Source organism: Hyla sarda, chromosome 6 (genome assembly GCF_029499605.1).
Source record: "Hyla sarda isolate aHylSar1 chromosome 6, aHylSar1.hap1, whole genome shotgun sequence".
Taxonomy (NCBI): Eukaryota; Metazoa; Chordata; class Amphibia; order Anura; family Hylidae; genus Hyla; species Hyla sarda.
In genome coordinates this window covers 59,392,013-59,418,495 of record NC_079194.1, presented here as the reverse complement: position 1 = coordinate 59,418,495, position 26,483 = coordinate 59,392,013, and the positions used below count along the sequence as shown (strand labels likewise).

The following is a 26,483-nucleotide window of genomic DNA, read 5'->3' as shown; positions in this document are numbered from 1 at the left end:
AAAGGGGAAACTGCAACAAATTGGCATGTCGACTTTCTGCTTTGTGTGGATCTAGGGGGAGATTTATCAACCTGTGTAGAGTGGTGCAGTTGCCCATAGCAACCAATCAATCGCTTCTTTCAAATGTCACAGGCATCTTTAAAAATGATAGACGTGAGCTGATTGGTTGCTATTGGAAACTGCACCACTTTTCCTCTACACAGGTTTTGAGAAATCTCCCCCATAAAATCTACTTCACCGTTTTAAAATGCCAGGTTCTTGTGATGTTAGAGAATGAGACAAACATAAATCATGTCCAAAACTTTTTCCACTTTCAATGTGACCTATAAGGAGAACAATTTTAATTGCAAAACAAACGAAAATTTTTGAGGGGGGGTGTAAAGAAAAAAAATATACCCTATTACCTGGTTGCATAAATTTGTGCACTCTTAAAGACATACTTTCAGCCACCTTTTGATTTTATTACAGCAATTAGTCTTTTTGGGGAGGCTTGTATCAGCATGGCACATCTTGACATGGCAATATTTGCCCACTCTTCCTAGCTTCAAATCTATCAGATTGCAAGGACATCTGAACAACCCTCTTCAGATCACCCTGCAGATGTTGAACTGAATTGAGGTCTGGGCTCTAACTGGGCCCTTCCAAAAACGCCATGCTTTTGTGGATTTCGATTTTATTTGTGCTTTGGGTTGTTGTCCTGAAAGGTGAACTTCAACTTCAGCTTTAACAGACACCTGAAGGTTTTGTGCCAAAAGTTCCTGGTATTTGGAATGGTTTAGAATTCCTTCCACCCTGATTTAGGACCTGATAATTAAACGTGATGCATGAACGGCATAAATGTAAAAAAAGAAATCCAGAATTGCATATTTTTGGCCACTTAATATACTGGAAAAAAATTATCAAAAAGTACCATCAAAACAAAAATGGTACCACAAAACTACAGATCACCGCACAAAAAATGCACCCTCATGCATCCCTGTATATGAAAAAGTCCAGAAGAGGACAATTTTAAACATAACATTTTCTTAGTAAAACTAAATAAAACCGATATAAAAAACATAAATTGGGTATTCTTGTAATCTTAAGGACCTACAAAATTGAAGATTAATGATTTTTTTTAAGTGCGCTGTGTAGAAACGGAAGCCCCCAAAACTTGCAATTTTTTTTTTTTTTTGCTGGTTTGTAGGTGACAAATTTAAAGTGTTAAGGTTACCAGGTTAGGAGGAGAAAGCGAAAGTGCAAAAATGAAAAATCACTTCAAGGATTAATTTTGAACAGACACATCCTTAGGTATAAGAAAGTGTGCACACTTTACCATCCAGATTATTTATTTTTATTTTTTTATAATATATATTTATTCTATCTCCTTTAAGGTGGAAAAAGTTTAGACATAACTTTTTATTCTTTAGCATCACAACCAGAAATTTTTAAAAGGGTGTGTAGACTTTTTTTTATATCCATTGTAAGGCCTCGTTCACACGGTGGAAATGCATTGCAGTCTATGCAGGGAATTTCACATTCTTGTACTTTTTTACTTCTAGATAGTCACAGCTTTGGCCATTGCAGGAACCTTGAAGTTTGACCCAGAAAAGGATTTCCTCACTGGGACTGATGGAAAAAAATTTAAACTAGAGGCACCAGATGCAGATGAGCTGCCAAAAGCTGTGAGTTTATTTTTTTTCAATAACTACGTTCAATTTACTTGTGCAAACAATAAACTTAGTTTGACATCTAGAGCAGTGGTCTACAAACTATGGACCTCCAGGTGTTGCACAACTACAGATTTCAGCATGCATGCTGGGAGTTGTAGCTTTGCAACAGCTAGCTGGAGGGCCACAGTTTGGAGATCACTGATCTAGAGTGAAAAACTAAATAGATTTAGGGTCAGTATACACATGGATATTTTCTGCTGCAAAAGTCAATGGACAGCAAAATCTACTAAAGCAAATCGGCAGCACAAAGTGTGAACATACCCTTACACTATTTTAATCACTTGCTAGCCGCAGTAGACTTTAACCATCCAAGAGTTGTAACATGGCTGTGCAGAGGAATGCAGCCCCACTGAGAACACTACTGCTAGAGCTGAGAGCCTTTCTTAGGGGAAGGCAAGGATTACTGTCCCCACCTTCCTGAGCCCTGGATTACATAGCTCTCAATGAGGGGAAATAGACAACAATGAAAATGCATTTTCATAATTAGGTCAGAATTATATTAGGTTTGATTCTATGTTAAACAAAAGTATGTAATGCTATGACCTTTATGAATTGCTAATACAAATAATTCAATTTTACCTTATCTGGGCCCAACTATTTTACTTGTCAGTAGTGCTATAACTTTTGCAATATAATATAAGTTATAAAAAGTATGCAGGTTTATTAGTTATAATTAACAAATGTATATGAACACACCATGAGTATATATAAAGAATATCATGACACAATGTCAGATATGAATGAAACGTCAATTATTTTAGATATTAACTACATATCCGTATACCAACCTCAAACGTAGTCTCATAAGTCTGTTAGTTTACATATTGGTATTACTCTAAAGAGAGTATCTCACATCAAATAATATTTAATAGCAAACTTCTCATTTCTCAGTCACACTATATTGGGGGACACCTATACTGATGGGTATATGCTCTTGCCACAAAGAGGCGCTGACACTGGGAAAAAAAATATACTGGCCCACTGGAAGTGAGGTAATCAGTTTTTAGGTAGTGTCAGTTGGAGTCTAGACAGGTCTGGGAGCTCCCCAGGCCTGGTCTTTTTATTTTATTATTTTCTAGTAAGGGCTGTTTAGTTAGGTTAGCTCCTCCTCTTTGTAGATATATATAATAAGTGATAAGTAAACACACAACCCAGTCCTAACTAACACAACTGTCTTTGGGAAACATTAACCCCTTAAGGATCCAGGGCATACCTGTATGCCGATGGGAATTCTGGCCTCCACCGCTTGCCGTGCGGAGACTGGACTGGGATCCTGCTGAAATCCTTAAACAGGCACCCCCTGCAAACCCCCGGGGGTGGGAGGGGGAGGGGTTCAGATCGGCAATCTGGCCCCCGGTGACCCGGAAAAAAGGGTGAAAGGTGGCGTCAGAGACGGCACCTATGTCCCTTTCTCTATCTGCTCCATTGGGGGACACAGACCTCTTGGGTGTATGCTGCTGTCACTAGGAGGCTTGACACTGGCAACAAGAAAAGTCGGCCCCTCCCAGCAGGATATACCCGCCTACAGGCACCTGAGCTAATCAGTTTTAACTTGGTGTCTGGAGCTCTCCAGACCTGGTGACTTATTTTATTTTTCAGTTTCAGAACGTTTAGATTTTTCTCTCCCTTTATTTTTCTTTTTTCAGGTGGGGTCTCAGGAATATAGCATTCACTGTTTCCCCATTTGCGAAGAAGGGGCACAGACAATCATGTACTGTTAACCCCGTTCTCTCCACCGGTCAGCGCCTGGGGTTGTACCTTTGGGTCCGGGTCCCCCCTACTCTCCCTGCTCGTCTCGCTGTCCCAGCCCGGCATGATGCAGGTGACTAAAAGCTGACTGAAGACTTCATGAGGTAAGTCCCCTATAGACAAAAGGGGAGTATTCTCCCCTTTTTTTTCTACAGGTTTCGGCATTCTCAACCTCTGGAGACCCCCGTTTGGTGCCCACACTCCCTTCCCCCCCCCCCCCCCCCCCAGGGGTTTAACTGTGTGGCCATATTGTGTGTGGGGACTCTATGCGGTGCAGGATAGGGCTTTTTCACTGTTTAATTTAATTCATTATATACTTTGACTGGCACTTCGCGCATCTGTTAATCTGTTAACTACTTTGCGCATCTGTTAAAGCGACCGGAGCACAGGAGTTCACTACTGTCGGCAGCGCACTTCGCGCTAGCCCAGCAGTCCCTTGCCTTCTCCTGGGACCCTGGTCACCTATTATGTCTGTAGGGACTGTAAAATGCCTTGTGCTTCTGCTAAACCAATTTATCCTGCCTGCACCACTGCACCTCCCTGCCCTCCTGGTAAATCTTCCCATGATGTCCCTTTAGGCTCTCCTCTCCCGGAGTGGATGTCTTCCCTCTCCCAGTCTATTTCCGATTTGGCGCAGGTCTCCTGTTCTGTTGTGACTGCTTTGGAGAAGTCTTCCTTACGCCAACCTTCCAGAGAGCCTCGCTCTCCTTCCCCTTATTCCAGGCACCCTAGGGGTTTGTCCTCTGGCTCGTCTCCAGAGTCCGGGAGTAGAAATAGGCTCCTTCCTCATAGGTATCGCCACTCCTCCTCGGCTACCCAGAACCGGGCATCTTCTAAGGGCCACTCTCCTGGTCGCTGCTCTAGTTCTCCAGATCTGCGTACCAGGTCAGTTTCACCTTCATCCAAGGCTGCCTCCACCCGCTCCCACTCTCCTGGGGAACAGTTAGATGATGCCTCAGGTTCTGCCTCTGACTCAGAGGACCGAACTGACACGATTGGCAGGGTGGACAACTTTCCCCTTGAGGACCCGGAAACTTCGGACACAGCTCCAGAAGTTTCCTTTCACTGCTCCTGTCCCTCACCTAAGGTTTTCAGCTCTCATGCTGAATTTGACTCCTTACTGGAAGCACCCTGACAAGCGTTTTCAGGGTACAAAAAAGGTTCAAGCACAATTTCCCTTTGCCAGGGACCTTATTGCAAGGTGGACATCTCCTCCAACAGTGGATCCACCTGTCTCCCGCCTGTCAAAATAAACTACTCTGCTTTTGGCAGACGCAGCTTCCTTTAAAGATCCGGCTGATAAAAGGATAGAAAATCTGGCAAAATTTGCCTTTGAAGCAGCAGGTTCTTCCTTACTTCCTGCTTTTGCTTCTGCTTGGGTGTCAAAAGCCTTTTCTGTCTGGGCTTCTCAACTCAGACAGGGTATTCTCTCTGGATCCCCTATGGAGGAACTGGCAGATTTGGCACTTCAACTCTTTGGCACTTTTTGTGCTCTGCTTCCATGCAGTCGGCTCGTTGTAGGCCTTTGCCACGGGTAATCTGGTGGCGCTTCGTCGTTCTATGTGGCCTAAGGTCTGGGAGGCCGATGCCGCTTCCAAAAAATCTCTTAACGGAACTTCCTTTTACAGGTTCGCGACTGTTTGGTAAACGCCTGGATGAGATGATCTGAGGTTACTGGTGGTAAGAGTTCCTTATTACCCCAGAATAAGTCTCGCAATGCAGACTCCCGACGGAAGTCTACGTCCTTTCGGACCTATGGCTCCAGTAGGATTACCAGACAGGCACCCTCACAGGACAAGAAGGCTCCTTCCTTCAAGGCCCGTCCCTCCTGGTAATTTGAGAACCGTTCAGGCCGTTTTGTGGCCAAGGCACCCGTAAACTTCCTCTGCCTGAAGGGAAGCCACCACTTACAGATTTTTCTCGGGTGGGAGGGCGTTTGTCACTTTTCTGGGACATCTGGTCTGCCCACGTGCAGGACTCCTGGGTCCGAGATGTCGTTTCCAACGGCTATCTGATCGAGTTTGCTTTTTTTCCGTTCACGCCATCCCCCGTCCCCCTTCTGTGGCAAGGGCCTTTCGGGGCGCTCTTTTGGTCCCTTATCGCTCAGGGAGCGTTTTCAGTTTTTTATTCCAACCAGTTTGTGGTCCGCAAAAAAGGGGGTTCTGTTCGCCCGATCTTGGACCTGAAGCGCTTGGAGTCTGGAGTCTATTCATTCAGTAGTGGTGTCCATGGATTAAGGGGAGTTTCTTTACTCAGTGGATATCCGAGATGCCTATCTCCACACCCCCATTTTTCCAGCACATCAGCGTTCTTTGCAGTTCCAGAGGGCCATTTTCAATTTGTGGCCCTTCCTTTCGGACTAGTTACTGTTCCGAGGGTTTTCACTAAAGTCCTGGTGGCAGTGGTCAACCTCTTGCGAGCACGGGGTATATCGGTGATCCCCCTACCTGGACGATCTCTTGGTCAGGGCTCAGACTCAAGAGTCTCCACCTCACTCTTCAGACCTTGTCTCAGTTCGGCTGGATGATCAATCAGGACAAGTCCAACCTGACTCCTACCCAGTCTCTAGTCTTCCAGGGACTCCAGTTCGACACTGCGTCTGCCAGGATCCGGCTCCCGACAGACAAATGGATGATTTCTATCAGTAGTTTCCAAAATAGTATGCCATGTGTTTGTTTTTTTTTTTTTTTTGCGGTTATGGTACCAAAGGAGCTTCCTAAATGCCCCCCTAAAACCATTTCAGCAACATTCACTCTCCAAAATCCCGTCTCTCCTTCCCTTCTGAGCCCTCTAGTGCACCCACAGAGCACTTTACATCCACATATGAGGTATTTCCTTATGCTAGAGAAATTGAGTTACACATTTTAGGGGGCTTTTTCTCCTTTTACCCCTTGAAAAGATTCAAAAACTGGGTCTACAAGAACATGAGTGTAAAAATGAAATTTTAGAATGTTCTCCTTCACTTTGCTGCTATTCCTGTGAAACACCTAAAGGGTTAACAAACTTTCTGAATGTAATTTTAAATGCTTTGAGGGTGTGTGTGTGTGTGTGTTAAAAAATTAATAATAAATAAAAAAAGCCACACTATAACTGGATAGGTTACCTGTAAATGATCGTGCCTGATTTGCATGGCTCCTGTGGCCCCGTTTTTTTTTTTTTTCCTCACCGGCTGCTTTTATAGAACATTTCTATAGTCATCATAACTAAATCTTCTTATACTATGACATAGTACAACGATACCAATGAATTCGATTAGGAGTTTGATATCGTTATAACAGGTCACTTGCAACTATTCTATTTCAAGTTTGTATGAGAGATACTGAGACTATTTATTGTTTAGACATCCTCTTTGTCTTATCACGGGGTCATATAAATGCCTCCTTGATAACTTACAATGAGAGAACAAATGCACTCTGGTACTTGACTCGCTTGCAATCAGACACTTAAGCTTTATCCTGTGGATCAGGGATACATTGTTTTTTACTGGATCACCGCTTTAAGACCAGTGCATTTGGACCTTTCTTGCCCATTTAATGTTATTTACATGTTTTCGTCCTATAGAACTTTGATCCAGGTCAGGACACATACCAGTACCCACCTAAAGATGGAAGTGCTGAGCGTGTAGTTGTGAATCCCACAAGCCAGCGCCTGCAACTTTTGGAGCCTTTTGATAAGTGGGATGGAAAAGATCTGGAAAAAATGCAGATTCTCATCAAGGTGAACCATGGCAATCTTTCTACTCTGTTATGTTACTGGTAATTGGGGTTAATCATAAACCAATCCTCCTGTAAACAATCTTCAATCCCTGTTTAATTTGTAATGGAAATTTACACAGTTACACTCGAAAAGACTTTGTTTCTTCGAGAGCTGATAATTCTAAATAATTAGGGGTAAAACAGACACATGAAAATTCTGCCTTCTCGCATTAAAGTGCTTTGTCATATATCCACTTGTGGTGTTGTGTATAAGATTAGAGAGATGGTTTTTGTGGTGGTTAACATCATCTGCAACTAGCTTGCCAATGGGCACACGTTAAGTTACTGTCACACTGCACCGCCATGGACAGTAAAAATTCTGGAAGCGGAAATCTGTAGGGTTCATGGAAACATGACTGTTATAAATAATCACAATATTGATCAATGTTGAGTTCTACCTTTAATTTAATTGATATTTTTGTTCTATTAACAGGTGAAGGGTAAATGCACAACCGATCACATTTCTGCAGCCGGACCTTGGCTGAAATTTAGAGGTCACTTGGACAACATTTCTAATAACTTACTGATTGGTGCCATCAACATAGAGAACAACAAGGCCAACAGTGTGAAAAATGCGGTAACTCAAGAATATGGAACCATCCCTGACACAGCTCGCCATTACAAGGTAATGTATTTGTTACTGTGTACAAAATGGGACACAAGGAATAAAGGGTGACAAACTGGCCTACTGCTGTAATTACAACCCCCCCCCCCCCCTTCTTTCCAGATCTCCGGACAGTCTTAAGCTGCAAGCTGCTATGTTTAGAATACGTAATGTGGGTGTTAGGTGCTTTTATAGCTGTTAAGAATGTAAATGGGGTTCTGTGATCGGATCTACACTACTGAATGTTAATGAGGGTCTTTGCAATGTCCTTAGACCACTTTCTCATGGCAGTATTTTGCATTTAGTTTTTGCAAGCCAAAACTAGGAATGCAGGGGTTTGGCATACAAATTAGAGATGAGCTAACTTACAGTAAATTCGATTCGTCACGAACTTCTCGGCTCGGCAGTTGATGACTTTTCCTGCATAAATTAGTTCAGCTTTCAGGTGCTCTGGTGGGCTGGAAAAGGTGGATACAGTCCTAGGAAAGAGTCTCCTAGGAATGTATCCACCTTTTCCAGCCCACCGGAGCACCTGAAAGCTGAACTAATTTATGCAGGAAAAGTCATCAACTGCCGAGAAGTTCGTGACGAATCGAATTTACTGTAAGTTCGCTCATCTCTAATACAAATGCAAAATCCTTACTAAAATACTGCTGTGTAAAGGAGACTTTAGGGCAGTGTTTCTCAAGCGCGATCCTCATGTACCCCCAACAGGTCATGTTTTCTGGATTTCCTTAGTCTTTGACAGATTATATAATTATGGTCAGTGAATCAGGCATCACCACGGTCATATCTCCTGTGAAAACTAAGGAAATCCTGAAAAGATGACCTGTTGGGGGGGACTTGAGGACCGCGCTTGAGAAACACTGTTTTAGGGTTTGTTCACGTTGACATTGCATATTTTTCTGAATGCATATTACTATTGCATATTACATGCCAACAAACATACATGCTGAAAAGAGGGTTATGTGCCAAAATGCTGAAACTCTGAACCTGGCCTGAATGCATTTTAGATGGCAAATTTTAGTGGATAGGAGAGATGTACAGACCCTACACGTTCTGTTTTGGGGGCTGTAACATATTTCTGTTATGCCGGTTTACCATACCACTCTTTTGACGGGTGCAATTATTACAGGCCACAGCATTATCTTAATTATTTTACCTATTTTAGGCAAATGGAATCAATTGGGTTGTTATCGGTGATGAGAACTATGGAGAGGGATCTAGCAGAGAGCATGCAGCCCTGGAGCCAAGGCATTTGGGAGGCAGAGCCATTATTACAAAGAGCTTTGCAAGAATTCATGGTGAGTTTCTGTAATGTGGAGCCCAGTTGGTGCACATGTATGGGGGGGGGGGGGGTTGTTATATTTTACACAACTCTAATATACTATACTTTCAGAAACCAACCTTAAGAAGCAGGGACTCTTGCCTCTGACTTTCTCTGACCCGGCTGATTATGATAAAATTCATCCTGAGGACAAGATTACACTTACAGGGCTTAAGGACTTGGCACCTGGAAAGGTAATGACTTTATAAAAACCCATAAAGGAACATGCCTGTAACTTTAGTAATTTATTTATCTTACAAACTATAAATAAAGCAGAATATTAATATTCAGTTATTTTCTCTCCTCTGTTTCAGCCTGTCAAATGTATCATCACACATCAGAATGGTAGTGAAGAGACTATTCTGCTGAACCACACCTTCAATGAGACACAGATTGAATGGTTCCAGGCTGGCAGCGCTCTTAACCGTATGAAGGAACTCCAGTAGAAGCACTTGGCCAATCGTTCTTTGCCGCTAACAGACTGTTCATTCCCAGAATGGATAACCATGCCAATGTGTCAGTCACTCATAAATAGCACTTAAACAGTTTCCTTATTCAGTCTGTGTTACATCTGTTCAAGGTTTTTTCATTGGAGGAGCTGCCACTCTTAATATTCTGAGGCTGAATTCAAATGAGCATAATACAGAGGATTTTTTGTGCCTGTATTATAGCTGGGTTTAATTGAAAACTGACAGCATCATAGATAACTATGGTGTCATTCGACCTGTGGTCTGGCCTGGACTTGCAGCCATAATGCAGGCACAGAAATTCACTTGTATTGTACTTGTGTGTTCAGCCATACATGGTTCAGTCATACAAGATCTTGTATTTATTGGCAGCTTTGTCTCCTGTTCAATTGATCATACTACTGTAATTCTCTCCAGGCTATGAAAAAGAATCATGTGGTATTAATATATTTTATTTCAGAACAGACTTTATAAATTAAAACCTGTTATTGGACATTGCGTTTAGTGGTCAAATTCTTCAGGGCACTGCTATACATGGATAATTCTTGGCAGCTTAGGATGATACGGTTCTTTTTTTGTTTCTGAAGTATGCCTTGTAAGATGCCTGTGAGCCATTTTTCTGCACAGGTCCAACATCCATGCATCCTGTGCTTTTATCCATGCTGAGATACAGCCCCTTGTAGGGTTATGACATCTCATTGTCTGCTGTAACAAAGCTTATATTTAAAGGGGTACTCCGCTGCTCAGCGTTTGGAGCAAACTGTTCCGAATGCAGGACTCGGCGCCGGGAGCTCATGACATCATAACCCCGCCCCCTCATGATGCCATTCCCCCTCACTGCAAGTCTATGGGAGACGGCTGTCACGCCCCCTCCCGTAGACTTGCATTGAGGGGGCGGGGCGCCTCTATGACGTCACAAGCTCCTGGCACCAGCTCCAGCGTTCAGGACAGTTTGTTCCAAACGCTGAGCAATGGAATACCCCTTTAAGGCTAGTTTCACTCTGAGTCTTTGTGTACAGGGACCCCTGACATATATAACTTAGTGGCATCAGTTGTACATATGGTCCGATGTTTAAAAAAAAAAAATACTGTACAGTATGTGGTTACCATATCTAGAACTTTTGAGAGGCACCGAAGTCTGTCCTTTTTAATCCAGCAAACCCCGGAGTATACCACCAGAAAGGAGGGCAGAATTACTCTTGCGCTCAATCGGGATATAGATGGATAAGTGAACAGCTTTCCCAGTACCCATGGTAAACATGCAGTGTGAAACTAGCCTTAATTCAGAAAAATGGACTAATGCATCATAAACCTGTAGGAAAGCACTAAATCCAATGTTATGCAATATATAAAAGGAAACTCAATCCTGCACTCACCGATTAGGTACTAAAAGTCCGACTCCTCTCACGAGTCCTCCATCAGACTGGCAGACATGCTTGGCGTGCTCAGAGGCTCCTTTTCGATCCCACTAGTATTGTCAGTGTCCATACATGCAGTGGTGCCACTCTGATCTACTCTATTGGTGCCACTAAATCCAATGTATCTGGTGAGAAGACAAACTCCTGGGGTGCAAATCAATGTTAACTGGTTAACGACCAAGGACATATATACTGTGTCGTTAACGGCGGACAGCTGCGTCTAAAGGTACCTCTAACTTCTCCCTGGTGGTCCAGTGGGGTGGATTCCCCATGACACTAGGCATACAAAAGTCGGCCCCTCCCGGCAGGCTATACCCTGCCTACTGACCCTGAGCTAATCAGTTTTAGGAGACAAGGCACAAGTCTGGTGTTCTCCAGACCTGGTCGTCTTTTTTTTTTTTTTTTCCAATTAGGGTCTTTTTTAGATTCTTTTATTTTCCTGTTTTCAGGTGGGGGTTCAGGAGCATGGCGCTACCTGTCCCCCCCCCCCCCCATATGCGGCTAAGGGGCACGGGACGTAAGACACAAATGCACCGTTAACCCATTACCGCCAATGGCCAGCACGTGGGGTAGTACCTAGGGTCCAGGTCCCCCTATATTTCCTGCTCGTCCTGGTCTGTAGCAGCATGACGTGATGCAGGCATCCATAAGTCTGGCTGAAGACGTCTTTGGGTGGAAGACATCTTCAGGTGAGTGGTCACAGGGTGAGTATATTTCCCCTACCCCCCCCCCCGGCTTCTCTATCCTTAGGACTTATTTCCTTTTTTATTCTGGGTATGGGGACCTGATCTGTCTTTAGTGCTCGCTCTCAGTGCCGGGGCTCCGGGACAGTTGTTCCCTCCCCGGCACTGCTCTTCACTTTAGCGGGGGAATGCTTCGCCGGCCGCAGCTCCTCCAGTTGCGCTGCGGCCGGCAGAGTTTTTACTTTTACTTCGGGACCCGCGCGTGGCTGCTATTACAGCCGGCATCTCTCTGCAGGCAGGCATTTCGGCCGCTGCAGGGATCACGCGGCTGGCTTCTCCCGGCAATACACCGTAGCTTCTGGAAGGGGTTAATGTGTCATGGTGGTTTGTGTACCGGAGCTCCTGCTGCAGCTCCGCCCACCTCTGACGTTGCCTTATAGGATTACAGCGCACACACCCAGGGGTCACTGATAAACAGTGATAAATCAGCTGGTGCGCGTGCTTGGGGGGTCATTGTTAACCAATGAGGATCGGTCCAGGGAGGCGGCCTGCCCTATGTGTGGCTAAGCTCCTCTCTCTCTCAGCCCTGCTTTACAGCCTCTGACAGCAGCAGGATTACTGTCTTTTGGCCTACCAGCTATGTCCAACCCGAATCCCCCACCCCCCCAGACAGGCTACGGCTATGGTTACCTACTATGCATGTGTGGGCTGTAAATCCAAAATCCCTGGGGGTTCTATTGAATCCTCCTGCTCCTCCAAGCTGACCTCGCCATTGGTTTCTGTGGCCCCTAATGTTCCGGCGGAATGTGTAGTGCCCATCCGTCCTCCAGAGTGGGTATCGTCGCTTAACTAGTTGATTTCTGAATTGGCTAGGGCCTCAAAGTCAGTGGCCTCCGCCTTGGAGCAGACTTCCCTGAGGGACTCACGCTCCGTGTCCCTGGACCTGCTTTTCCTCCGCTTCTAAGCGCTCTAAGGTCATTACCTCTGGCTCTTCTCTGGAGCACGCCCGTGGTGGCCCCTCTTCTCGCCAGTCTCGCGCTTGCTCTCAGGCTCACAGGCGGAGCTCCAGGGGCAGTTCTCCGGGTCATCGTTCAAGGTCCCCGTCCTCTCACTCTAGGTCTCCCTCTCTGTCTAGGGTTGCCTCCGCAGGTTCCCGTTCCCCAGGGGAAGCAGCGGACGACGGGTCAGATTCCGCTTCAGATCATGAAGACTACTCAGCAAAGTCCAAAATGGTGGACAGATTAGTGTCAGCCATCCGGGACACCTTTTAGCTGGAGGACCCTGGAGCTTCGGATCCAGAAGTCTCCTTTCGCCGCTCGTGGCGTGCTGGACGCTGCTTGGAAACATCCGGTAAGATTTCAGGGAATCAAGAAGGTTCAAGCCTGATTTCCCTTCCTGCAGGACCTAGTTTCCAAGTGGACGGTGCAACCTAAGGTGGATCCTCTGGTCTCTCGCCTGGAAAGTCCACTACTCTTCCTCTTGCAGATGCAGCGTCCCTTAAGGATCCTGCTGACAAGAAGATGGAAAATGTTGTTGTTTTAATGCATACTAGGTCCTGTGGAGGACAGGCATCAGCATTTTGCAGCAGCTCCCTCCACAGGAGTTCTTTCCGGCTCTCCTCTTTCTGCCGGCTACCACTGCAGCGTGTTGGGAGTTCAGGGCCCTGGCGGCACATGACCGGACTTCTGGCCCTGAACCAGTGCGCTCTGGGGGACTAGACTGTGCCGCCTCCTTTTCTTTCTGGGGACTATGGCAGGTGGTATCTCCGCCCTTCTTCCCCAGATTAATGTGTGAGCTGGGAGGTCTGACAGCTCCTCCTTCGTTGCAGAGGTTTGAGTGGCTAAAAGTTCTATTGCTACTTGGGCAGCAGCCCGGCGGAAGCTCGTTATCCGGCTGTTAGTAGTCCCCTACCCCGGAGCTGTGTGGTGGCTTGGCAGGCACTTATATAGCACACTGCTATGAACCATCGCTGCTCCAGGGGCTTCTGTCTGCCGCATAAACGTCATAGTTTCTGCGGGCAGCACTTTGCAGGGCGGCCTGCGCCCCATGCTCCCTTCCGGCCACATACTTGTATAATGTTTTAAATAAAAAAATAAAAAAAAATATATATATATATATATATATATATATATATATATATATATATTCTCCTTGGTCTGGCACTCTCTGGTGGCCAATACTTGTATTACACTTTGATTTCTATTGCAGCCTTGGTGGACCCTTATCTGTTCTTGGGGGTTGCTTTTTGTTTGTCACCCTGGCGAAAAGGTGACCTGCTATTCACAAGCGCCGCTTAGGGTTTCCCTCTGATACCTTCTCCTGCATTGTTGGTTTGCATATGCTCCGCAACAGTGAGCACCTTAGCGGGTTATTGCCAGGCTAGTGCTTTGGTTCACCCCATCCAACACAGTCTCCTTGGGGATTTTCCTGTGGGAGCATGGATTGGACCAGACATTATGCCAGACAGTAGTCTCTCCTGTCACTCATTTTACAACTGCCGCATCTGCGGCTGGCGCTCCGGTACATCTGCAATTGAGAAAGGGTACGCAGTGACCCGAAACGCATCTTGCCGTGCTTGTAAAACTGTCTTCAATAAATATGGTTTTACTTGAATAAGAACAGAACCTTGCCTTCACTGGAACAGCGCCAATCTTGGAGTTTTTTTTGTTTTCTGAATTTGCCTAGTTCTGGACCCGGTTACTCTGTATCCAGCATTTACTCCTTCGGCTTGCACTTCTCTGGTACCCCAGAATTTGGGGTGATATGCACAAAACCAAGAGATGTAACAGGTGAGAGTCCATTTGTTTTAGACTGTCACCCCTCCTCTTTACTTGCAGGATTACACGAGGCGCTGTCCTCCTTTTTTTTTTTTTTTTTTTTTCCCCCCCCCCCTTCTCTTCCTTTATTATGTCCTATTAGATTTTTTTTTCTCTCCCTTTTTTCTGGTTTAGTTCTAATACACACAAAGGGATTCAATGTGTATAGCAAAACATGTTACTGCAATCCTTTTCTGTGAAAAATATTTCATTTTCTAGAAAAAATTTCAGGGGGGCCAACATTTACAGCCATGACGGTAAACTTATACAAGAAGATTCCTTTCCGGGAACAGGAAAGGAACTAAACGGAATCACCACAGCTGCAGATAACATAACATTGAATAAAGATGAGCAAAAATTTCTTACGTCCTCATTAGAGATGAGCGAACTTACAGTAAATTTGATTTGTCACGAATTTCTCGGCTCTGCAGTTGAGGATTTATCCTGCGTAAATTAGTTCAGCTTTCCGGTGTTCCCGTGGGCTGGAAAAGGTGGATACAGTTCTAGGAGACTCTTTCCCATGACTGTATCCACCTTTTCCAGCCCACCGGAGCACCTGAAAGCTGAACTAATTTACGCAGGATAAGTCATCAACTGCCGAGCCGAGAAGTTTGACTAATCGAATTTACTGTAAGTTCGCTTATCTGTAGTCATCATTCCCTGTGAAACCATATTTCTATTTTAGCATCCCTGACGGAACCAGCAGGGAGACCTATTTCCTGTATACAGAATAGAATCACTGTTTTCCTCCCAGACTAATGGGAATATTTTTCCCATCAAACACTGTCTAACTTGTGCCCTGTTCTATGTGATCTATCTTTTGGATTGTTGTTGTGGTCATCAATACATCGGAAGAATGGTGCAAGCACTTACGTGCAGAATCAATAAACATCGTGAGAAGTTTTCTGGATATACAAAAATGGTAACTGTCGCCTGAGTTTGAATGAGATTACTGAAACCATCATCAAATTAAAACATGGATACTCCTCCTGGCTGTCTAAAAAAAAAAAGTAGAATAAAAACACAATATAGTTAAACATAGAAGCATAACTGTCTCTGACATAATGCTTCAGACCTCTTCCTCAACATGCATAGTCCTAATGCTCAACATCCAGGTCCTATGACTTCACAAACTCTGCATGGATTTGAAGATTACAACCTATAAAACCCACCGTGCACCAATATGCATAGAACAATATACCAGCCAAAGAGGAAACTTAATTACTTACGCCTGTTGTCTCCTGATCTCTGGCGACAGACAAACGACTAGTTTATGCTACAGAATGATGTTGGGGTCACATGCATCTCAGTGGCCAACAGCTAGCTAACATCACTATGGCATATGATACCTAGTCGGAGACAATCAACCACCATCCTGGTATCACTAATTCTCAGAATGAACAACAATCTAATTTAAGAACATGCTTCTTCGAACCAGCAACTTTGCTAAATAAATAAATATACTAATTAAACAGCAGAGGGGTAATCCTGCTGCACAGTCAGGCCATTCTCTTGTAATAGAAGTATGGCCAGACAAATACATATAGACACGTCAAGGCATTTGAAATTTATGTATGTAACAAGTACATTACCCTCCATCCCTAGGTTCCACACTTCTGACATAATCAGATATACGTTGCTATTAATACCAGCGATCAGCGCAGCGTTTTCTCTCATCATCTTCGTATTGCCAGACCAGTACGGGCGCAGTGAAGCCTCCCTTAACACAATGTAATACCCGCGGCACTCTCACTGCTGTATATCGCCAGGATGCATATTCCAGGTATACAACATGCAGAGAGACCTGTCTGACACCGGGAAGCCGGTGGCAGTAGTGATTGTCAGGACGTATAACAAGAAACTGCAGCGATACCATACACTGATTCCCACTGCATTAGATATATAGTATGAATACGGGAATTTACGTTTCTCTATCATAACATAATTTTAAGGGTTTTTATATTAATGCCATCTATTTTTATCGCATCTTAATTGCATTTTTAAAGAAACTCATACTTATTTACCCAGATCATGTTCATGTTGCAGGAAGAACGAAGCTGCCATATTACAGAAGTTTTATTCGTATGCTTGTATATAGTGAGTTCATGTTATGTTATACACTATACAAGTCTTGATAAAGAGCTCTGTCTGAGCTAGAAATGCGTTGAATACTGCTACCACTGTTTGTATGAATGATGAAGGAATAAAGAATACCATTTTATTGGGAGATGCGCCAGGACTGGAGGATTCTAGAACAGGCTGCTGATTAAAAAGAAATGTTTTCTGGAGGATAAAAATCCTAAACCTAAAAGTAATTTTCGTCCCTTTCCCAGAAATAAACAATATAGAGGAAAAGTTAAAGCGGGTAGATGGAGCTATTCAAAGGGAGGCAAAGGCAGGGACTTCCTTCTTAACCCCTCTTCCGCTTCCTCCTGCTCAAACACTAAACAATGTGGTTCTTCAGGTTGGGGGGGGGGGGGGGGGAGGGGAGGCTTTCTCTATTCTGTCGCCAATGGGCGAATGTAACCACAAATCAATTTATTCTGAACACCTTGGAGTTTGGTTACAGAAAAGAGTTCGCCTCCCTCCCACCTCAAAGATTCTAGGTGGGAGGGAAGATTCTAGGTGGGATTCTAAGTCCAGGTTTCCCAGTCTAAACAGGGTCAGGACCATTATTCCAGTCTTTTTCTGGTTCCAAAACCAAATGGCACCTTCAGAACCATCATAAATCTAAAGAACTTAAACAAGAGTATAAAATTCAAAATGAAAACCCCAAACGCTGTCATTCCCCTCATTCAAAAAGATGCCTGGATGGCCACTATAGATTTAAACCCTTAAGGACTGAGGGTGTACCTGTACATCCTGAGTCTGCTCCCGTTCTATAACGCGGGGAGGGCCCAGCCGGGACCCATGGCTAATAGCACATGGCACTGATCACGGTGCCGCGTGCTATTTACCCTTAAGAAGCGGCATTCAAAGTTGAACGCGGTGTCTAAAGTGAAAGTAATACAAGACCGGTTAGCTCAGGGGGCTGTTCGGGATCGCCACGGCGAAATCGCGGCATCCCGAACAGCTGTAGGACTGCAGGAGGGTCCCCTTACCTGCCGCCTGTGTCTCCGATCGCTGAATGACTGCTCATTGCCTGAGATCCAAACATGAGCAGTCAAGCGGCACAATCATTGATCAATGGTTTCCTATGAGAAACCATTGATCATTGTAAAAGATCAGTGTGTGCAGTGTTATAGTCCCCTATAGGAGCTATAACATTGCAAAAGAAAAGTGAATAAGGATCATTTAACCCCTTCCCTAATAAAAGTTTGAATCACCCCCCTTTTCCCATTAATCTGAATTATAAAAATATATTGTTAATTAAATGGCACGGTCAATGGCGTGCGCGCAAAAAAAGTCAAGTCAAAAATAGTGTATTTTTGGTCACTTTTTATATCATGAAAAAATAATTAAAAAGTGATCAAAAAGTCAGACCAATATAAAAATGCTACAGTTAAAACCGTTAGATCACGGCGCAAAAAATGAGCCCTCATTCCACCTCGTTCACGGAAAAATAAAAAAGTTATAGGGGTCAGAAGATGACCAGTTTAAACGTATAAATTTTCCTAAATGTAGTTATTTTTTCCAGAAGTACGACGAAATCAAACCTATATAAGTAGGGTATCATTTTAACCGTATGGACCTACAGAATTAAGATAAGGTGTCATTTTTACTGAAAAATTTACTGCGTAGAAACAGAAGCCCCCAAAATCTACACAATGGTTTTTTTTCTTCAATTTTGGCGCACAATGATTTTTTTTTCATTTCGCTGTAGATTTTTGGGTAAAATGACTGATTTCATTACAAAGCAGAATTGGTGGCGCAAAAAATAAACCATATGGATTTTTAGGCGCAAAATTGAAAGGGTTATGATTTTTTTTAAAGGTAAGGAGGAAAAAATGAAAGTGGAAAAACGCTCAGTCCTTAAGGGGTTAAAAGATGCCTATTTTCACCTACCCATACATCTGTCACACCACAAGTATTTACGGTTTGCAATCCGTCTGAACAAGTAGATCATCCACTATCCATTCAGAGCTCTACCCTTTGGGATCTTCTCAGCCCCAAGGATTTTCACAAAGGTGATGGTGGAGGTGGTAGCTTTTCTAAGGTTGAAGGGGATTACTATAATCCCTTATTTGGTCGATCTCCTGAACATCACCAGTTTCCACCATCTCCTATCCCAGCATGTCTGTCAGACATTAGACTGTCTTCAGGATCTAGGTTGGATTGTAAATTTCCAAAAATCGGATCTCACTCCATCAAAGTCCCAAAAATTTCTGGGCATGATCCTAGATCCAGGGGTTCAAAGAACCTTCCTTCCCCCAGAAAAGATTTCCTCTCTCCAACTAAAAATAAAAAAGCTCTTTCTAACAAGACAGTTACCATAAGGTAGGCAATGTCTGTGTTAGGGTCCATGACTGCTTGTATCCCAGTGGTGCCTTGGTGTCAGAGCCATTCCAGGACCCTTCAGACTCAAATTCTGAAGAGATAGAATGGCTCTCAGTTCTCTCTGGAGAACAAAATGACATTTTCACGCCAGGTAAGACAGTCACTAAAATGGTGGTTAAAAAAGGAAAACCTGAACAGCGGGGTTCCTTGGATTCTGCAGCCATCAATATCTATAACAACGGATGCCAGTCTAAGGGGTTGGGGAGCTCATGTTGGAGACCTTCAGTTACAGGGTGTTTGGTCCTAGGACATAAGGAATCGTTCCTCGAATTATTGGGAATTGAAGGTGGTCCAAAAAGCATTAAAAGCTTCAAAGGATATCATAAGCAATTGCCATATAAAAGTCTACTCAGACAATGTAACCATGGTAACCTTCATAAACCATCAGGGAGGGACAAGACATTCTCCCCTGAAATCCCTGGCAGAAAAAATTCTCTTCTGGGCGGAACAAAATGTAACCTCTCTATCTGCAGTTCATCTGAAAAGGTGTAGACAACACAGCAGATTTCCTGAGCAGGCAACAGTAGATCTGGGTGAATAGGAGCTAAATCCTCTAGTATTCCAGTCCTTAGTAAACATCTGGGGTCTCCCAGTAATAGATCTGTTTGCCAATCGTCAGAACAGGAAAGTTTCTCGCTTTTTCTCCCTGAATCCTCAGACAAGCCAGAAGCAATAGACGCCCTTCAGCAAACTTGGTAATTTCGTCTGACATGCTTTTCTCCATCTACCTCTCATAATAAGATCTCTGCAAAAGATTCGGTCGGGGAGTGCTTGGTCATCTTTATAGCCCCAATGTGGCCAAAGAGGAGCTGGTTCAGTGTGTTGTAAGAACTGTCTCTAACAAATCCTATTCTTCTTCCTGCCAAAGTCAGGACCCTCTTCAATACAAGGATCCAGGGAAGCTGCAACTAGTGGCATGGCTTCTGAAAGGTACGCTTTAGAACAGAAGTAACTGTCAAAAAAAGGTTATAAACACTTTACTAAAAAGGAAGAAGGACTCTAACACTTCCATTTATTTGAGGCAATGGAAAAAATTTCTATCATGGTGTGGTAACTCCCCTCCTGGTATACTTAACCCGGATATTCCAAAAATTCTTGTTCGAACAGCAGCCTTATTTCCCTATTGCAGAGCATAAGCGGGTTAAAAGGTTTTTAGAGCAATCTCTAGCTTGAAACCAAAAATATCTAACCTTGATCCCTGTGGAATCTAAACTTAGTTCTTTCAGCTCTAACCCAGAAGCCCTTTGAACCTCTACAGGAGTCTTCATCAATCTCCTTACATGGAAAACGGTATTCTTAGTGGCAATCACCTTGGCCAGAAGAGTCTGTGAAATACAAGCCTTGTCCATAGAAAGCACTTACTTCATGGTTTGGAAGATAAAATCATCCTTAAGTTAAACCCTGCCTTCCTTCCCAAGGTATTTACAGACTTTCACAGGTCACAAGATATACTTCTTCCTACTTTCTGTAAAAACCCCAAGAACAAGAAGGAGGAATTGCATTCCCTAGATGTAAGAAGATCTTTGCTGCATCATCTTGAGGTTACAAGGTTTTGGCGTAAAGATCTGAACTTATTTATCCAGTTCCAAGGACCGAACAAAGGGGAAAAAAAGTGTCAATAAATACTCTCTCTAGATGGCTCAAATCAGCTATCAGAGAAGCATCCAAATCTTCAGGCGACTTAAGGTGCGTTCACAAGCTCTTTATTTTTGCGGGTTTTCCGCTGCGTATTTGAAAGGGTGCGGGCTCTACACTGCTATGCACAGCAGATTTTCCACTGAGGAATTTACGCTGCAGAAAATTCGCCGCAAGCCCCATTGAAGTCAGTAGGGACTGCGGCGGATTTCCCGCAGCGTAAATTCCTCCGTGGAAAATCTGCTATGGACAGCCGAGAAGAGCCCGCCCCTTTCAAATACGCAGCGAAAACCCACAAAAATAGCGTGTGAACGCACCCTTAAAGCACATTCCACCAGGGCAATGGCTGTCTCCTGGGCAGAGAAAGCTTCCGCTTACCTTGATCAGATTTGCAGAGCGGCCACGTGGTCTACCCTCACATGTTCTTCAAGCTGGATGTGGCCTCTTCTCAAGACCCCAGTTTTGGTAGAAAAGTGCTGTAGGCTGTGGTCCCTCCCTAATCACCATTTATCTGGTATGTCTCATTGTTGGTGCTGTCGTGGGGATTATATGAAAAGGTGGAATTATGACTTACCGATAATTCTGTTTTCATGAGTCCATCACGACAGCACCCATTAACCCCTTAAGGACCAAGCCCATTTTAACCTTAAGGACCAGGCCAATTTTACTTTTGCGTTTTTTCCTCCTCAACTTCTAAAATCCATAACTCTTTTATATTTCCATCTACAGACCCATATAAGGGCTTGTTTTTTGCGTGACCAATTTTACTTTATAATGCAACCTCTCATTTTACCATAAAATGTACGGTGAACCCCCCAATTCTTTTTTTTTTTAGGGAGGAAATTTAAATGAAAACAACAATTTTGCACATTTTGGAGGGTTTTGTTTTCACACTGTACACTTTACAGTAAAAATGATGTGTTCTTTATTCTGTGAGTCAATACGATTAAATGATACCCATGGCTAGTTATTTTTATATTTTTGTACTGCTTAAAAAAAAATCTAACTTTTTGTACAAAATCAGTAATCTAAAATTGCCCTAATTTGACCCCCTATAACTTTTTCATTTTTCCGTATATAGGGTGGTATGAGGGCTCATTTTTTGCGCCATCATCTGTACTTTTTATCGATACCACATTTGCATATATAAAACTTTTCGCTAATTTTTAATAAATTTTTTGGAGAATAAAATGTGAAGAAAAAGCAGTTTTTTTTAACTTTATTTTTTATGTTTACGCCGTCCACCGTATGGGATTATTAACATTATATTTTGATAGTTCAGACATTTACATACGCGGAGATACCAAATATGTTTATATAAAAAAAAATTAGGGGGTAAAATGGGAAAAACTGACAATTTTTATTGGGGGAGGGGATTTTTCACTTTTTTTTAACTTTTGTCAACTTTTGTTTACACTTTTTATGTCCCCATAGGAGACTATCTATAGCAATCGATTGCTAATACTGTTCAGTACTATGCATAGGGCATAGCACTGATCAGTGTTATCGGTGATCTTCTGCTCTGGTCTGCTTGATCTCGGACCAGAGCAGGAGACGGACGGAGGCAGGTGGGGAGACCTCCGTCCGCCATGACAGATGATCGGATCCCTGCGGCAGCGCTGCGGGCGATCCAATCCTCTATTTCAACATGCGCACTGCCACAATCTGTATTGATCACAGCATCTGAGGTGATAATGGCAGACATCCGTGCGATCGCGGATGTCGGCCATTACCGGCGGGTCCCTCGCTGCTGCTAGCCGATGCTCGCGGTCATACACAGGACGTAAATGCACGTCCTGGTGCGCTAAGTACTGCCGCACCAGGATGTACATTTACATCAGTGGTCGTTAAGGGGTTAAATCCCACCCTTACTATGTACATTATTATATATACAGTCATGGCCGTAAATGTTGGCACCCCTGAAATTCCTGAAGAAAATTAAGGATTTCACACAGAAAAGGATTGCAGTAACACATGTTTTTCTATACACATGTTTATTACCTTTGTGTGTATTGGAACTAAACCAAAAAAGGGAGGACAAAAAGCAAATTGAACATAATGTCACACCAAACTCCAAAAATGGTCTGGACAAAATTATTGGTACCCTTAACTCAATATTTGGTTGCAAACCCTTTGGAAAAAATAACTGAAATCAGTCACATCCTTTAACCATCAATAAGCTTCTTACACCTCTCAGCCGGAATGTTGGACCACTCTTCCTTTGCAAACTGCTCCAGGTCTCTCTTATTGGAAGGCGCCTTTTCCCAACAACAATTTTAAGATCTCTCCACAGGTGTTCAAAGGGATTTAGACCTGGACTCATTGCTGCCACTTCAGAACTCTCCAGCGCTTTGCCATCCATTTCTGGGTGCTTTTTGACATATTTTTGGGGTCATTGTCCTGCTGGAAGACCCAAGATCTCGGACACAAACCCAGCTTTCTGACACTGGGCTGTACAGTGCGACCCAAAATCCGTTGGTAATCCTCAGATTTCATGATGCCTTGCACACATTCAAGGCACCCAGTGCCAGAGGCTGCAAAACAACCCCAAAACATAATTGAACCTCCACCATATTTCACTGTAGGTACTGTGTTGTTTTCTTTGTAGGCTTCATTTAGTTTTCGGTAAACAGTAGAATGATATGCTTAACTAAAAAGCTTTATCTTGGTCTCATCTGTCCACAAGACGTTTTCCCAGAAGGATTTTGGCTTACTCAAGTTCATTTTGGCACAATGTATTCTTACTTTTTTATGTCTCTGTGTCAGCAGTGGGGTCCTCCTGGGTCTCCTGCCATAGCGTTTCATTTCATTTAAATGTCGACGGATAGTTTGCGCTGACACTGATGCTCCCTGAGCCTGCAGGACAGCTTGAATATCATTGGAACTTGTTTGGGGCTGCTTATCCACCATCCGGACGATCCTGCGTTGACATATTTCTTCAATTGTCCTCTTCCGTCCATGCCCAGGGAGATTAGCTACAGTGCCATGGGTTGAAAACTTCTTGATAATGTTGCGCACTGTGGACAAAGGCAAATCTAGATCTCTGGAGATGGACTTGTAACCTTGAGATTGTTGATATTTTTCCACAATTTTGGTTCTCAAGTCCTCAGACAGTTGTCTTCTCCTCTTTCTGTTGTCCATGCTTAGTGTGGCACACACAGACACACAATGCAAAGACTAAGTGAACTTCTCTCCTTTTTATCTTTCAGGTGTGATTTTTTGCCCACACCTGTTACTTGCCCCAGGTGAGTTTAAAAGAGCATCACATGCTTGAAACCATCTTATTTTTCCACAATTGTGAAAGGGTGCCAATAATTTTGTCCACCCCATTTTTGGAGTTTGGTGTGACATTATGTCCAATTTGCTTTTTTTCCTCCCTTTTTTGGTTTAGTTCCAATACACACAAAGGGAATAAACGTGTAAAACAAAACATGTGTTACTGAAATCCTTTTCTGTGAGAAATACTTAATTTTCTTGAAAAATTTCAGGGGTGCCAACATTTACGGCCATGACTGTATATATGTTGTTGCTCTCTTTCAGTAATTTATAAACACTGAGGGGCTGAAGGAGAGGGGCCCTTTTAACCTCTCTGTATTTCCTGTTTCTATAGAGGCCTATGGGGGCAATCTCATTGTTGGCGCTATTGGTAAATCATAATTCCACCTTTTTCTATTCCTGGCTATAGATAACCCCTCTAGGGAGGGGCTGGGTTTAGCATGGAGCAAGCAGGCAGCAGGGTTAGCAGTGTATCTTGTAGGAATATACTGGAGATTCTTCACCCAGTAAAAGCAGAATGAGTCATGGGAGTTGTATCACTCTGCAGCTCATCATTTATATAATGTCTCCTACTATATCACTGCACTCCTAGTCCTAAAGATCTCTTTAGCAGACTATGTACATGCAGATGAAGGAGGTGGGTCTAAGAGTTGCCAGGATTTATTTTATAAGCGATGTCATCCTGTAATATTGATATCTGCCACCCAGGAGAGATTGACATCCTGCCTACACAATAGTGCATGTAATTTACTGATTTTCCAATTTGCACTCATCACCTACCTGTAGAAGTCCCAACTGCTGGAACCCCCACCAATTAAAAAAACAGGGGTCCTGTGCCCTCCTGATTAAACGGAGCAGTGTTTGGAAATGTGTGGTGTTGTTCCATTCAACTCTATGGAACTTGGATAGGATAGTGGTGGTACAGTGCTTGGTTATGTTTATCAGGCCCACAGAGTTAAAGTGGCAGCACACATGCCAAGCTTCCATTCAATTCAATTGGCAGTAACGTAGGACATGAATGTGCTGTCCAGATACATTTTTTTTCTAATTTTTTTTGTATATCTATCCATATATACATCACTTATACACAAAAATTACCCCTGAAATCTTCACCTTAACTTTTATCCTACTTTGTCTCAACAACGTAAAAATATATAATGGAACCTTGGTTAGTCCCTGGAGACCAGGCAGTTTCTCCCTCTCATAATTCTGTGACTAGCTATAAAGGAACTGTCTGCAGCAGGATTCTTCCTACATTGAAGCTGTCTAAGCCTGGGGCTTCATAGTGAATTCGCCAAAAGGGTCACACAATCAAAATTCACTGCATCGCCCCTTAGGTCAGTGAATGGGGTCACAGTGCAACCCGGAAGGTAAACACAACCCAACAATCACAAGAAATCCATCTCTAAGCGATTTCTTGTGACTGTCAGGTCATGTTCGCTGCCACTTTTGGGTTGCAGTGCAACTCTATTAACTTGGTGACATCTGTCAAGGCCAAAATCACCATTTTGCATCAGCCTTGCCAGTACCTCCCCTTGACTTTTTTCTTATTTTGGTACATTACAGCCTTAAGTTCAATGTTTTGTTAATCTGAATTTTATGTGATGGATCAGAACACAATAGACTTAGTTGGTGAAGTGAAATGAGAAATATATATAGATAAAACTATTGATTAGAAATAGAAAACATAAAATTGGCATGTGCGTATGTATTCACCCCGTTTGTTAGGAAGCCCATAAAAAGCTCTGGTGCAACCAATTACATTCAGAAGTCACATAATTAGTGAAATTATGTCCACCTGTGTGCAATCTAAGTGTCACATGATCTGTCATTACATACACACCTTTTTTTAAAGGCCACAGAGGCTGAAACACCTAAGCAAGAGGCATCAGTAACCAAACACTGCCATGAAGACCAAGGAACTCTCCAAGTAAGGGATATTGTTGTTGAGAAGTACAAGTCAGCGTTAGGTTATACAAAAATATCCCAATCTTTGATGATCCCCAGGAGCACCATCAAGTCTATCATAACCAAATGGAAAGAACATGGCACAACAGCAAACCAAGAGACGGCCGCCCACTAAAACTCAAGGAGCAGGCAAGGAGGGTATTAATCAGAGAGGCAGCACAGAGACCTAAGGTAACCCTGAGGAGCTGCAGAGTTCCACAGCAGAGACTGGAGTATCTGTAGATAGGACGACAATAAGCCGTACACTCCATAAAGTTGGGCTTTATGGCAGAGTGGCCAGAAGCCATTATTTCCAGCTAAAAACAAAAAGGCAAGTTTTGAGTTTGTGAAAAGGCATGTGGGAGACTCCCAAAATGTATAGAGGAAGGTGTCTGGTCTGATGAGACTAAAATGGAACTTTTCACCCATCAAAGAAAACGCTATGTCTGGCACAAACCCAACACATTACTTCATCCGAAGAACACCATGTTTTTCAGCAGCCGGGACTGGGAAACTGGTCAGAGTTGAGGGAAAGATGGATGGTGCTAAATACAAGGATATTCTTGAGCAAAACCTGTACCACTCTGTGCATGGTTT

General features: G+C 43.4%; 1 protein-coding gene across 2 annotated transcripts in view; it reads left to right on the top strand.

Annotated features, from left to right (window-relative positions):
- ACO2 (aconitase 2) overlaps positions 1-10,107 on the top strand; it is a 45,096-nt gene extending 34,989 nt beyond the window's left edge. For both annotated transcript variants that reach the window (XM_056523851.1, XM_056523852.1), the window contains 6 exons: positions 1,542-1,664; positions 7,023-7,178; positions 7,650-7,841; positions 8,992-9,124; positions 9,220-9,341; positions 9,462-10,107. In XM_056523851.1, coding sequence (XP_056379826.1) covers positions 1,542-1,664; positions 7,023-7,178; positions 7,650-7,841; positions 8,992-9,124; positions 9,220-9,341; positions 9,462-9,593 — 858 coding nt within the window. In that variant the 3' untranslated portion in view covers positions 9,594-10,107. The remainder of the gene's footprint in view (positions 1-1,541; positions 1,665-7,022; positions 7,179-7,649; positions 7,842-8,991; positions 9,125-9,219; positions 9,342-9,461) is intronic.
- The last annotated feature ends 16,376 nt before the right edge of the window (positions 10,108-26,483 follow it).